At 39.5% G+C, this 14,840-nt stretch overlaps 1 protein-coding gene across 1 annotated transcript in view; it reads right to left on the bottom strand.

The window, feature by feature from the left end:
* Window positions 1-2,366: 2,366 nt before the first annotated feature.
* Window positions 2,367-14,840, bottom strand: part of Malt1 (MALT1 paracaspase) — a gene marked incomplete at its 5' end in the record, with an annotated part of 49,394 nt that continues 36,920 nt past the window's right edge. The window contains 7 exon segments of the mRNA XM_013511043.1: window positions 2,367-3,113; window positions 4,550-4,675; window positions 6,061-6,218; window positions 8,017-8,166; window positions 11,890-12,017; window positions 12,634-12,708; window positions 13,671-13,848. Coding sequence (XP_013366497.1) covers window positions 2,673-3,113; window positions 4,550-4,675; window positions 6,061-6,218; window positions 8,017-8,166; window positions 11,890-12,017; window positions 12,634-12,708; window positions 13,671-13,848 — 1,256 coding nt within the window.

Below are 14,840 nucleotides of genomic sequence, written 5' to 3'. Positions count from 1 at the left end.
ATTAAGCAATCTATGTGGGTTTTCTCCGTTATTAATGAGGTATAGTAGGATCTACACTGTTTACAATTACATAAGTAGGAATTTACCAACTTGCTAAAATTATCCTTCCTCCATCAAGACCTGTGGAACTTCTGGACTAACCTGTGGACACGAACATACTAGTGAAGAATCTGAGTTGCCCATTACACGTGTCAAGCTGAGGTCTAACAGCAACGCTCTGCCTTCGGCTCTCACAGAGGTGACAAGAGAAGGGAGACGTGGGGCAGCGGGGAAGGGGGACAGCGCAGTGGCACGCAAGCAGCTGTGGCTCTGGGGCAAGTAGGACAGAGTCGGGTTCCAGCCTCAGGCATGTCACTGAGCACTTGCAAGCCTCATTTTCCCATCTGTAAAAGGAAGAAAAAACTAGACTCTGCCAGGTGGAGTTGTTACAAGGTCTTCATCTCTGTGTGGACGATGTTTATGCACACACGCACACCCCTTCCCCTAGGAACAATGATTCCGTATTCGCTCACTCAGTGTTCGAGGTGACTTTAGAGAACATTAACGAGAACTGAGTGTGCATCAGTTTAGATGATTTTTGGATGCTAAAATTTAAATTCTGGGATAAATTCCACTTGATCATGGTATGCAATCCTCTTCCATGTTGCTGGGCTCAGTTTTCTAGTATTCTGTTAGTGATTTCTGCATTTATACAGGATACCGGTTCTGCAGTCTTCCTCTAACCTCCCTCTCCCTTTGAGCAGTCCAGGTTTGCCAGGTAGCTTGGGCTAGCCTCAAACTCCTGATCTTCCCATATCAGCTGCCAAGGACTAGGTTACAGCTGTGCAGTGCCATGTGCAGCATTCTTGTCTAGTTTTGGTGTCAGAGTAACAGTGACCTCACAGGGCACATTAGGAAGCATACTCTCTTCTTTTGGGCAGAATTTGCTAAGAGTTGGTACTAATTTTAATGTTTGATAGAATTCAGTGGTAGAGCCACCTGGGCCTGCGAGTTTCTTTGGGGGCTTTAAAAATTACTGTCTCTTTCCTTTCTATGGCTAGTTGCCTTTCTACTACTTTCCCTGGGATTGAGCCCAGGGACTTTGTACTGAGCCCTGTATTTTCAGACAGGGTTTCAGTAAGTTGCCCATGCTGGGCTCAAACCTGCAATCCTCCTGCCTCAGACTACTGGAGTCCTGCGACTATGGGCATATGCCACCAAGCTCAGCTTGCCCGCTGCCCTTTTAACCTGCTTTTAGGAAAGACCAAAAATGATAAGGATATTATCTCCTAAGCCCATTTAAAAGTACTAATTCAATCATTTCCCCTTTTATTGCCACTTGTCTTTTAAGTGCTTTTATTTCTTTTTTTTTGTCTTTTTGGGATGGGGTCTCACTATGCAGTTCAGGCTGGCCTTGAGCTCATTTTGTAGTCCAGGCTGGTCTTGAACTCGCAATGATCCTCCTGCCTCAGCCTCCCGAGTGCTGGGATTACAGGCGTGCACCACCATGCCTGGCTAAGTCTGCTTTTAGAGAGAACCACAAGTGGTAAGAATCTTTTCTCTCAAGACCTGTAAAATTTAACAAGACACTTTCAAGTTATCACAGGAAGACACTTTCAATGTCTGGAACATTCAAATAAGGAAGGAAGGCACTTCCTTCCTTATTCAAATGAGCAGCTACCAAAACTATCCAGTTACATCTCAGTTAACCTCTGCTCTCTAGCTTTAACATAGACAAATATTTTGTCACCTCTCATGTGGTTTCATGAACTCACAAACAAAAAATTTAGGCCTGTTCTGGGTAAGATTTATACATAAACCTCTTTGCTGATACTTGCACCCAAGTCTTATAATCACAAGTCAAAGCCTGTCCATACCTCAGATAATATACAGACATGCATTCCTCCCTTACCTTTTTCCCTCCTTTTCTCCCTTCCTTTCTAAAATAGTATCGTGGGGCCGGGGATGTAACTCAGCGGCACAGTGCCTGCCTGGCAAGTGCAAGGTTGTGAGTTTGATTCCCTGTACCACCACCACAACAAAAAACTTTCTTTAAAAGAAGAAAAGTCTCAGAACCCATTAGGAAGACAGTACATAGAGGAAAAATTGCCAGAACAGAATCTGTCTCAGTTCTGTGCCAGTTCTAACTTAGATGACAGGATTCACACTGTATTTCTCTCTTTCTTTTTTCGTTTTTTTGCCGGTACTGGGAATTGAACTCATGACCTCACGCTTGCCAGGCAGGTGCTGTGCCGCTGAGCTAAATCCCCAGACCCCTCAAAATGTATTTCTCAACAAAACCAAGTCAGGCCTGATCAACAGGATTCCTTCTGGTATTAAAAGTCCAATGACTTACTCTACAGTAACACCATTCCCACTCCTCTCACTTTAGAAAAGTCAAAATAAAAATATCTTTGTTATGTTACATACATACATATACACCTCTGTTATATACATACATCCATATTTCATTCTCACAGAACAAATCATTCAATTTACATGTCTAAAAACAGAAAACAAGAGGGAGTCTATGGTTAAATAATGTTATTCCATCATCTCAAAGTCTTGAGCTTATGAAACAGTTGTCACCAATTTTCTCTCCGTATGTATTTGCCATTTCACAGTGCCTCACTTTACACAAGTACAATTTCAGGTAAGGCATCTAGGAATTATGTGAACTTTCAAAAATAAGGTCACTTTTCAGAAATCCTGAGCCCATCAGAGACACTGAATGGCATTTCATCAGTTGTCTCCACCGGCACGTTACTCCTACCAAACCGACAGGAGTAATGGTGGGTGTGGTAACTTGAAATGAATGCATTAGGAGTCCGGCTGCAGTGGCATCTGTCTGACGGCATAACGCTCTCCGAATCAGCAAGATGGGAATGGTAGACACCATGGAATGGGTCCTGAGATGAAGGATAATGCCCCGTTCCCCCAGAGGTCCGTGTGGCGCTGTGGTAAGGCCCGTCGGACATCAGGCACGTCTGGTAGCAAGTCTTCCTGCCCAGGCCTCGGTGCATGTCTAGCTTAGCAATGAGAGGCTTCCCGACGTTCACTTCTTGTTTCTCCTCCACAGTGTCCTCTAGTCCCGAGTACTGATACGATAAACACACTGTGAAGATCAGATGTTCCTGAGAAGCAAAAGAAAGGAGGCTCACCATTTTCATTAACTGTGAAAACGTATCAGTCTTAGGATTTCATTCCCACACACAATAACAGAAACCTACTCAGCGCCTCGAAGGCAGCCTTCGCCATCTCCCCTACATGAGGAAAGGCCAGCTGTTAATTCGCTTCCTTTTCCTTCATTCAATACTTAGGAGTTTAGTAGAATCACTTCTTACTCTGGTAAAGAATCAGAATCACACAGACTTTTTATCAGATTTCTGATACCTTATCTTTTCCTATTATTGGAAATGGGGATTATCCTTTAATGTAAAAATGATGTACATGTATCAGTTCTCCAAGATGAATGTAATTATTACATCTTACAAACATACACTGATACAAAACAATCTGGCTTTACACCTGTCAAAAATGTAAGCTGTTTAAAATATTATGAATAACTTGCGGGAGTGGTGGTGCATGCCTGTAATCCCAGCTCCAGGGAGGCTGAGGCAGGAGGACTGTTGTGAGTTCAAGACCACCCTGGGCTGCAAAGTGAACTCAAGGCCAGCCTGAACTGCATAGAGAGACCCTGTCTCAAAAAGAAAAAAAAAAAAAAAAAAATTATGAATAATCCAGAATCGTAAGAGAAAAATATGACTGAATCAGGTAACAGGCAAAATCTTCACGTGCTGACTGTAAGTAGGCTGGGCATGAACAGGTGGCAGCACGTATACGCCTGCTGTCTTCACGCAGCTGTCAAGTGCCCGTTCCATTCCTTAAGTGTTGCCTGAGATCTTCTATGATCTTCAGCTATGAGTAAATTAAACTCAATGTTTGCAAGGACATGACTTTATTAGAAAGCTTAACCATGTAAAGCTACCCTCTCATTTGCAAGTCAAGTAGAAATGAAAGGGATTGAAAAGATATTCCAATTTGAATTTGTATGCTTTACAGAAAGTCACAGAACAAGGAAGTGATTATTTCAAAATGCAAAGGTATTTAGAAATACAATATGCTGTACGTTGCTAACTTCTCAATCATATGGAGGGTAAGCACATGGATTTTCACAAAAATGTCCTCAGGCCATTTAGGGATAGAATACAGTGGTGCCTCGGTTTATGAGCTTAATTTGTTACACAATTTTGGAAAAGATGGTCGTGTGTGCTTATGTTTGTGCAGCAAAGATGGCTGCAGTTGTGTTCGTCACCCAATGCAGAGTTCACAAACAAAAAACAAGATTTTGCCAAACACTTCTGTCTGTGAACCAAACTGTTTGCAATCAAAAGCGTTTGTGAACTGAGGCATCACTGTGTAATATGAAAATGGTCACTGAGAAGACACATTGTAGATTGGTTATCTCTACTGCAATATCGAAAAAGTCAGCATATTTATGGACTACACTGGAGAATTTTCAGTTTCAGGTAGTTTTTTATTAGTAACTATTCACGGGAAAGAGAATCACCTTTAATTTTTGCAGGGAACTGAGTCTTGTGTAGAGGCAGTGCTTGGGCAGCTCCTTTGATACTAAGTAGCTGCCCGTTTCCTCAGGAGACCCTTTATTTGCATCTTTTGGATCAATATCTAGGTCCTGTGGAAGAAATCAGTGCATGTTATAATGCAATCACCGAAACTCTTAATACAGTTTATGGCATAAAACATGTGGACGGGTGTAACTCTCATGAATTTGGCTTGAGAAGGCAGACCTTTATCCACTAAAGAAACGATGGAAACAATGTTCTATGGTTATAATTAGAGTTCAACATTCTGCACTTTAAAAGGTAAGATTAGGCAGGCTCAATGGCACACTCTTGTAACCCCACCTGGGAGGCTGAGGCAGAAAGACTGTAAGTTTGAGGCCAGCAGGGGCAAGACTGTTTCAAAATAAAAAGAGGGGTAGTACTGACATCCTGGTTTCAATACCTAGTGACACACACACACACACACACACACACACACACAGAGTTGGCTCTGAAAGGACAGTTTCTTTCAAATTATTCCTCTAAACACATCTTACCATACTCAAGTTTCCTTTCTGGTAGGGAGAGCCCTACTAGTGCGTGACTCCTCGATTCCCTCTTTATCATCACTTTGGGAAGGTGCAGGGGGATTCGTATGTTTAGAGTAACTAGGAAGAATAAACCATCAGGCTAAGGTCAGTCTTCCCCTTTTTTGGTCCTTTTAGAACCAACCCACGGGCGAGGGAGAGGACTGCTCTGCTCCTCCACAGGAAGCCGCTGGCTCTTCGCGGCACCACAGCGAGGAGCCTACCCTGCGCGGTGCTGCTGTGGGGGCGCTGTGCTATTCTCAAGTGCGCTGCGACACCCTCTGCTCGCACAAAGCAGTGTCCTCCACAAAGCCTCCACAGTAATAAAAACATTTCGGATTTCTGTTTCTCTTCGCTTATTCCTCAGTCTCTCATATCTATGTAGGAAAGGGGGGCACTATTTATTGGCTTCTTTAGAACAAGACAAAAATAAATTTTGTAACTAAATGTTTGGAAAGAACAGAACTAGAATTCTATTCTTTCAATCTACTATCGTAACTTGACAAGTAAGTCTTAAGCTGTTCCAATAACACACTGGAAACTTACCCTTCACTTACGACAGCATGTTTTATTCTTTCACATTTGATAACCTTTTTGGGCTATGAGAAATTAAAGGCACCCGTCAGGAGTGAACACAGGTATTTTCAGATTTGACAAAGTATGCTGGCAATATTAAACACTGTGATAGTGTTACTGACGCACAAATAAACACACATGTAAACTTACATAAATGTATTTTCTTCACATTTACCATCAGATTTAAGTTTTTAAAAGTGTAGTCTTGAGGTGTTTTTTTTTGGTAGTGGTGGGGACTGGACCCAGGGCCTCACACATGCAAGCACTGAGCTACATCCTCAGCTCAAAGGTTTAGTCTTTAGTAGTAAGGATACATCACTGTAATTTAAATAAAAGGGAATGGAGAGACTTACGAGTGGGAAGTCAGTGACATAGGCATCGCACATTAATATCTCCGGCGGTTTGTGGACTATACTTGTGTAGATTATCATGACGTTGGAAAACTCAGCTGCAAATCCTAATTGAATCTGAACACCACATTGAAATTTAAGGCACATGCTTTCTGGAAGTTCTGGAAAAAAATCCCAGTAAGAACAACTTAGAAAACATTATTTAAAGAGTGCTAAGTTTCTGATAAACAGCAAATATCCTAAATAGGGCAGAATATTGAGTCTTTTCTTTTACTTAAAATTACATAATTCTTTTAAAAAAACACATATACAATAAAACAAAAAAGCTCATTCTGCTGACCAAACAAATCAAATTTTTCATTTACTACACTTGTCCATCTTCACATATAATTTTCATAGCAGTAATTCAACGTATACATATAATCACAGATATATTTTAACTGATGTCTTAAGTTTTCATGACCAGAATTTTTTTTCAGTGCTGGACGTGGAATCCAGGGGTTACTGCATGCTGGGCAAATGTGCTACCACGGAGCTACACTCTTGCACCACGACAAAAAGTTTTAATCAACATATTATCACTATAGTCATTGTTAACTTTGATTATTCATCTAGGCCAATAGCCCAGAGTGGCCCTTCTACTGAGTATCTATAATATTTCTGGGTTTTATCACTAGTCTATCATAGTTAATATGTCATGTATTTAAAATAGCATTGTTGGAGAAAGCTATTTGACAGTTCTTAAAATATATGACAAGTTGTTTTTAATTTAGATGTAAAAGAAGTTTTGCTTTTTAAAATGTTTATTTGATGGACTAAAAATACACTAAGAATTTTCTTTACTAACTACATTTCTCGTTCTTAATTATTTATCTAAATTATGTATTAAAATTACATAACTTGTTTATTCACTGAGGGAGAGAGCCTAATGTTTTTTTCTCATTTTGTATGAATTCTTTATTATATTAAAAAATCTACTTATTAGATTTGTTACAAATACTTTCTACATGAGCTTTTATTTTCAATTTATAAAAGGCTTTGCTTACTGTTGATTTTTACCACTGTAATTTTGTTACTATTGTTATTCTTTTTGTGGATAAGAAATTCAATTTCAATTACTTATGTAATTATCTGGAACGTCAAAATAGTATATTTCTAGCACTTTACATTTCAAAGTGCTCTAATTTGTTAATTTAACAAAAATATATCTTGGATAAAAAACTATTATGAAAAGGAAGATACTTTATGGTTCAATAAATACAATTCTTTTCTAATTATCTCTGGTAAGAAAGTCATAGAATACTTAGGACTCAAAGAAAACCCTAAATATTTCAGTCAATAAACTTATCTTTTCACTAAGTCACACAGAATTACCACAAGGTGATTAAGCTACAGACATGATGTTCACCTCGCCGTCTCTTCATCACCCCGTGCACTCATCTAGCGTCACAGAGAAGGCGCGACTGGTGTTTACCAGCCATGCTTCCCCCAGGCGGGCCTCATGCAGTCCCACCACCTCTGCGCAGCGGGGTAAGGCTTCTCCAGAACTTACAGACAACGTATTTCTCAGGCTGTGGAGACTGGGTGAAAATCTAGGCCTGTCTGATTCTGGACAGCTGCACACTTTAATAGTCCGAGCGCAGAAGTTAAAGAATGCACAGGCAAATAAAAAATTAACTCACTCTAAAGACAGAAGAATTAAACATGATCATTTAAGTTGGATCAATGATAACAGTGGGCTAAATAATTTCATATCTTTCACATCAGATAAGTCAGTGCAATGTCTACAATTCAGTGTGCAGTGCTTATAATTAAAATGTTTGTTTAGTTTCAGATTTGCCTACTGGGCCAAAAACTGTTCAGTAAGAAATTTGGAAGAAAGTTTTAGTCAGAAGGAAAACTTCATGATTTCAAATACTGTACGACAGAAAGAGCTCACAGAGACAGACTCCACCATACCATGCGCCTTGGCCCACTGCAGGTTGCGCACCAGAGACTCGGCGGAAGACGCTGTCCCTTGAATCGGATCAGTGAGGGCTCGCTTTTCAGACAAACTGCTTCGAATCTCCAGAGCCTGTTTACCTTTGGTAAGGTGACATTTGCCCATATCTAAAAAATAAGTAAATATTATTTTTCATACCACCAATCTTTTTGTTATATTTTAAATATTCAGGTAAAAAAATTTCTTAGAAATCAGGTTTTATTTTCATATCACCCAGTCACTCAACATTTACTGAGCAACTCTATGTGCCAGACACAGTACAAGGTACTGAGGCTGTAACAGTGAGCAAATATAAAATACTGCACTTGTTTGAAACGGCTGGAAGTACATTCTTTTCTAAAAGAGCAGCCATGCTGGGCACGGTGGTGCGCGCCTGTAATCCCAGCACTCAGGAGGCTGAGGCAGGAAGATCCAGGCCAGTTCCAGGCCAGCCTGGGCTACAAAGTGAGTTCAAGACCAGCCTGAACTGCATAGTGGGACTCTGTCTCAAAACAACAACAAAAGACAAAAAAACAAATAAAAGAGCAGCCAGGATCATTTTATGTCCTTACTCTGCTGAGAAGTACATTCTGTTAGAAAAACAAATGAATGCATATGCATGAGAAAAGCTAAAGTAACAGCGCAGCCAAATTTGATATCTTTTTGTTTTGGTGTAGTACCCATGGGACCTCCTGCATAGTAGGCATAGTAGGCAAGCACAGTATCACTGAGCTATTTTACCAGCATTTAAAAAAATTTTTTGCTTTTGGGAAAGGCCTTGCCAAGTTGCTCAGGCTGGCTTTGAACTTATGATCCCCCTGGCTCAGTCTCCTGAGTATCTGGAAATACAGGTGAACGGCACTGTGCCCCAGTTTACCTAAAATATCTTTACTGTTAGAACAGGAAATAATGTGTTGAAACTACCCATAGCGAGACCCTGTCTCAAAAAAAAAAAAAAAAAGAAAGTAGCCTGGACAACACAGCAAACAAACCAATTAATAATAGCTAATTTTGAGAAGGTGGTCACTCATTGGGGGAAAATGTATAAAACTAAGATCTCATCCCTTTAATACACACACACACACACACACACCCCCACCCCCACCCAAAAAACTAATTCAGAACTAAGTCTAAATTACATCAACCTGTTAGGGATAGGGTGGGGAAATTAAAGATTACAAATATATGCTGAAATTATTATTAGTTGTTAGAGGACAGAAAATATAGAAATAATTTTTTTAAAAAGATGAAAAAGAAGAAAAATGAGCCAAATAAAAAAGATGGTTAAAACACAAACACATGTAAATGAACTAAATTTTCTAGTTTACAGAGATTATCAAATTGGATTTAAAAAAAATCTGTGGTGCCAGGTGTGGTGGTGCATACCTGTAATCCCAGCACCAGGGAGGCTGAGGCAGGTGGATCATTGCAAGTTCAAGACCAGCCTGGGCTATAAAGTGAGCTCAAGGCCAGCCTGAACTGCATAGCAAGATTCTCAAGAAGACCAAAAAAAAGCCTCAGTATCAAAAAATACCAGTAATTCCGAAGCACACTACCAAAATATTCAGGAAATTTTATAAAAAATTTTCCAGGAAACAAGAAGGAATATCACTGAATTAGGATTCACTAGAGAAATGGTTAGCAACGAGATGTGAAGTGGATATGTATTTGTGTGTGTTTGTGAGTGAGCAGGAGGTAGAGGTTATTTTAAGGAAATGGCTCAGCGGCTGTGGTGGACAAGTCTAAAATCTGCAGGGTATGCATGATGGTGCATACCTGTATTCCCAGCACTCAGAAGGCTGAGGCAGGAAGACTGCTATAAATTCGAGGCTGGCCTGGGAATACACAGGGAGTTGAAGGCCAGCCTGAACTACACAGCAAGACCTTGTCTCAAAAAAACCAGAACAAAACAGACAAAAAGAAAAAAATCTGCAGGGTAGGTAGACAGGCTGGGGATGACACTGCAGAGCTGCAGTTTGAGCCCCAAAGGCAATCTGCTAGCTGATTCCTTTCTGCTTCGGTGATGTCAGTTTTGTTAGTAGATCTTCAACTAACTGGAGGAGGCCTACCCAATTATACAGTTATCTTCTCTACTGAATGTCCACCAATTTATGTTAATCTCATGCAGAATAACATTGGATCAAATACCTGGAAATATCTTGAGTAATGTTGGATTAAATATCTTGGCACTGAGGCCCAGTGAGGCCCGGTCAGGCTGATATAAAATTAACCATCGTAACAGCCAACTCATTCTACAACACCAGCATAATGCTGATACCAAAATCAAGCCAAATGGTACGAGAAAGTAAAATTATAGGACCATTTCTCATATTAACATAGATGTAAAAATTCTAAACAAAACGTTAGCAAAGTAAGTTTAGTAGTATTAAAAACGTACCCCTATGAAATTATCTCAAGCTGAAATAATATTAGGTTTTTTATAAATTTAATCATATTAAGAGATTAAAGGAAAAGCATATTATCTTCTTTATAGTTGCACAAAAACCATTTAATTATGTTCAACAATCATTTATAGTAAAAATTCTCAAAAAATCAGGGACAGGAAAGAATCGCCTTAACCTGACACAGCATCTATTAACTACTTTCATTATACTAAATGTGCGAACACTCGCAGGATTCCCTTCAAAATCAGAAAGGAGAGAAGGACGCCTGTCCCTGCCATTTGTACTCAATGATATCTTACAGGTCCTGGCTTGTTCTGTATGATGAACATATGCGACATTACTTTAACCAGTAAGAAATGCAAAAATAACACGATGGAAAATGGACAAAACACATAGATGCATTTTTCTCCTAAGAGGATATATATATATGGCCACTGAAAATATAAGCAGTGTTCAATATCACTAGTGTTGAGGAGAAACCAAATCAAGACCACATGAGATACCATTTACAATCATTTGGCAAAAATGAAGAAGTGTGATGTATCAAGGGAGAGCTCAAAGGGAAGCTCAGTATGTAAGACAGATAAAAGCAGAACTTTCCTGGCCGAAGCCGGAGGGTGGGAGGAAGTCCAAAGCCCTGGCAGGCTACGTTAAGAAGTAGAGTCATGTGGTCTTGCTAAAATATCTACATTGATAAAAACATGAAAAATGTGACTCATAGCTGTTAAGCTGTTCACTATTTACAAACTGCCATCTCTGGAACATTCATGAAACTGTATTTTTTAGCGGGGCTAGTTTGTAGAAGTGTTATATTCTCTTTTTTGTATGGCTTATACAAGGGTGTCTCAAAAAACACACCACAATCTACTGATGTTAATAGGCATATACTCAGCACCTGACATGAGCGTTAGTAGTGCACCACAGGGAGAGATGGGGACAGAGGACATGAAAGACATGGCATTATAACTCTGGAGCTCATCCTTAAAGAAAGATTTTTAAAAACTACTAAGTTCATTAAGAAAAGAAAGAACTAGGTTACATTCATTTGATGATATTTTTGTAAAGTTTTTTCTCTCTAAAAATGGGAGAGACAGCTCATTGGACAACATTTTTTCTTCTTTTTCAAACAAGCAGATTGGGCAGCACTGGGGCCCTAGGCATAGAAACAAGGTAAAGCTCTGAGGATCAAACTTTACTACACCAGTTGGACTGGGGTTGGCCCAGTTGTCCAAGCGATATTGCACATACGATGTACAGCTAAGTCAACAGGGAAGGGAGGAATTAAACAACAGAAGTGTTAAGTATGTTACAAATTATTTTATAAAATAAACAATTCCAAACACAAATCACAACAGTTGAAATAAAATCACCAACATGCAGGGAACCATGAATAGGTTTTTCTCTTGTTCTTTTTCCTGAGCAGTCTACTTTGTTTTTTAACTTTACCTTCTGCAACTTCATCTAGTAACACAGTAATTTTCTTGTCTTCAAGTAATCTATCTTTTAAAAATTTCATGAAGATTCCATTTGCCAATCCAGAATGCTGGATTTCAAAAGCTTCTGCTCCTTGACACCTTAAGAACACCAAAACAAATAGATGAAATAAGCCGGGCACAGAAAGACGAACACCACATGTTCTTACTTAAATACGGAAGCTAAAACAACCACACACGCAGAGGCAGAATGCAGAATGGTGGTTACTGGGGGCTGCAAAGTGGGGGAAACAGGGAAATGCTGGTCACAGCTCAAAATGCTTTTGTTAGGCAGGCAGAATAAATGGTAGGTATCTGGGGCAATTAGCTTGATTCAATCATCCCACACTGTATACACATATCATAGCATCCATTAATATATACAACTTAATTAGTCAATATGCAGTTAAAAATAAATTTAAAAAGAAAGAAAAATGTGAAGAAGCAAATGCTTGCTGCATGGGGTGTACACACACACCAATGAGCCTGAGCCTCATTCTCTCCTCTAGGAGTTAATCTTTCGGCAGGAACGAAATGCTTTGGTGCATAGTGATAAGATGCCAAGTCATGAAGTATTAAAGTCAACTTTATGCCCAGATGTCCATGGATGCTTCTAGGTTTTTGACATCCAATCAAAAAGAAGGTATCAAAGAATACAGAGTTTCAAAAAAAAAAAAAAAGAATAAGGAGTTTCAGCACAAACATCAAGTGTCCTTACGTGGCATATCCAAACACGATATTGGCAGTGACTTTCAGTGCATCCAGGATTGGAATGGTATCATCATAGTCATTTCTATTTAAGGGTGTGGGGAGGAGAGAAGGGTAGAGCAAACATGTAACATTAAACAGCATTCTCTAAGAATATAATACAATAAAATATTATTTTTGTATATATAATTTAAAATGACAGATTTTAAATCTTTCATCTAGTCAGCTACATATTAATCAAAATTACTCAGGGTTCCTACACTATGGAGAAAGTGGACAGTCATATCCTTCCTTTTGTAAGAGGAGTTGCATCTGAATGTTAGCACTGGATTTTGATTGTAAATCCTGAGCAAGCAAAAAACAGTAAAGCCTGGAGGAATGATCACTGGTTCTGTTCCTTAGCGATTCACAAATGGAACCCAAACCCTCGAGTATCTGCGTTAGCTGTATATTTACAAGACCAGGCCTGACTAGTGACCAACCACACATCTTATGGGTATGGTTTTAATAATTCCTCAAGGAGAAATGGAGTGAGTGTTACAGACACGCACAGGCATTCTGGAGAATCGATACCCTGTAGTATGAGTAGGCACCAATGCCTTCTAGTTCTTTTTTTTTTTTAGTTTTTCTCCGGTGCCGGGAACCGAACTCACGACCTTGCGCTTGCCAGGCAGGCGCTTTGCTGCTGAGCTAAATCCCCAGCCCCCGCCTTCTAGTTCTTCATTTTTGCTTTACTGTAAGCAAGAATGGAGTTAGGAATACATATGAAAAGTGTATTCCTCTAGATTTCTTCTTTCAACTTCAATGTATATAGTCAGCAACTGTGAAACTTAAACGGTTGCTGGTATCTCACGGTTTGCCTAAGACTTGGCAAAGTTGCTATTTAACTCCAAGGATCAGGGCTGGGGATATGGCTCAGTACCGCCACACCTTTCTGACAAATGCAAGGTCCCGAGTTTGATTTCCGGGACCACAAAAAAAGCGGGGGTGGGGGAGAGAACAAAAGAATGAAACCAACAATTGTTCAACAGAGATAAAAAGTTTTACCTTTTCCGACACATATCCAGCAAGAATACATTAAGTCCGGTTTCTTTTTCTTGCATCAACTTCAGTATATTTTGTACGCATAGACAATTTTCAGACCTATATGGGTTTGGAGCATCAACAGGGACCATAAAGCTGTTCCCAAAGTTTTCATAACCATGCCCTGCGTAATACAGTAAACCTGAAATGAAAAAAAGGAAGAGAAGAGACAGGTATTAACTCAAAGTGTAATTTGAATATACCACAGGAAACTTTAAAAAAAAACGGTTTTTATTTTTTTTTCAAGTTGATGCAAGCATATTTAAGAAATACAGCCAGGTGTGGTGGTATACGCCTGTAATCCCAGCACTTCAGAGGCTGAGGCAGGAGGATCATTGCAAGTCTGAGGCCAGCCTGGGCTACATAATGAGTTCAAGGCTAGCATGGACTACATAGTGAGTCTCAAAACAAACAAACAACCTCTCCCTTGCCAAAGAAATATTCAATTACATAGTCAATAGTTTGCATTCTAAATTATTTTGGCAATAGTCTTCATTTGAATTCTGTACTTTAAAACAGTAAGATGCTATGTGAAGTATATTCTAATTCATAAAAGTAACACATTTGTAATCAGAGGCATGAAATGGAAAGCAGGGAAGGGGCTTAGTAAATATTTAATGGGTGAGCAAGCAAATACAGTTCAAGATTCTTAATATCATTAGCCAGTAGGGTAATGCAAATCAAAACCATAGTAAGACACTACTTCATACTTAATAGGAGAGCTATAATAAAAAAAGAGACAAAAACAAGTATTGGTAAAGATGTAGAGAAACTGGGACTCATTTACTTCTGGGGGGAATATAAATGATACAGGAACTTTGGAAATAATTTAGTGGTTCCTCAAAAAGTTAACACAGAATTAACATATAATCCAGCAATTCCACTACCCGGTATATGCACCCTAGAGAAGTGGAAACTTATGTCCCCATAAAAATATGTACACAAATGCTTACAGCAGAATTATTCATAATATCAAAAAGGTGAGCTGGGCGTGGTGGTGCACACCTGTAATCCCAGCACTCAGGCGGCTGAGGCAGGAGGATCAGTGTGAGTGCCAGGCCAGCCTGGGCTACAAAGTGAGCTCAAGGCCAGCCTGAACTGCATAGTGACACCGTCTCAAAAAGACCAAAAAAA

The sequence above is a fragment of the Chinchilla lanigera genome, unplaced genomic scaffold, assembly GCF_000276665.1.
Source record: "Chinchilla lanigera isolate Chin_1 unplaced genomic scaffold, ChiLan1.0 scaffold00001, whole genome shotgun sequence".
Lineage (NCBI taxonomy): Eukaryota > Metazoa > Chordata > Mammalia > Rodentia > Chinchillidae > Chinchilla > Chinchilla lanigera.
The sequence above is the reverse complement of the archived record's forward strand: the minus strand, read 5'-3'. Positions and strand labels throughout refer to the sequence as shown.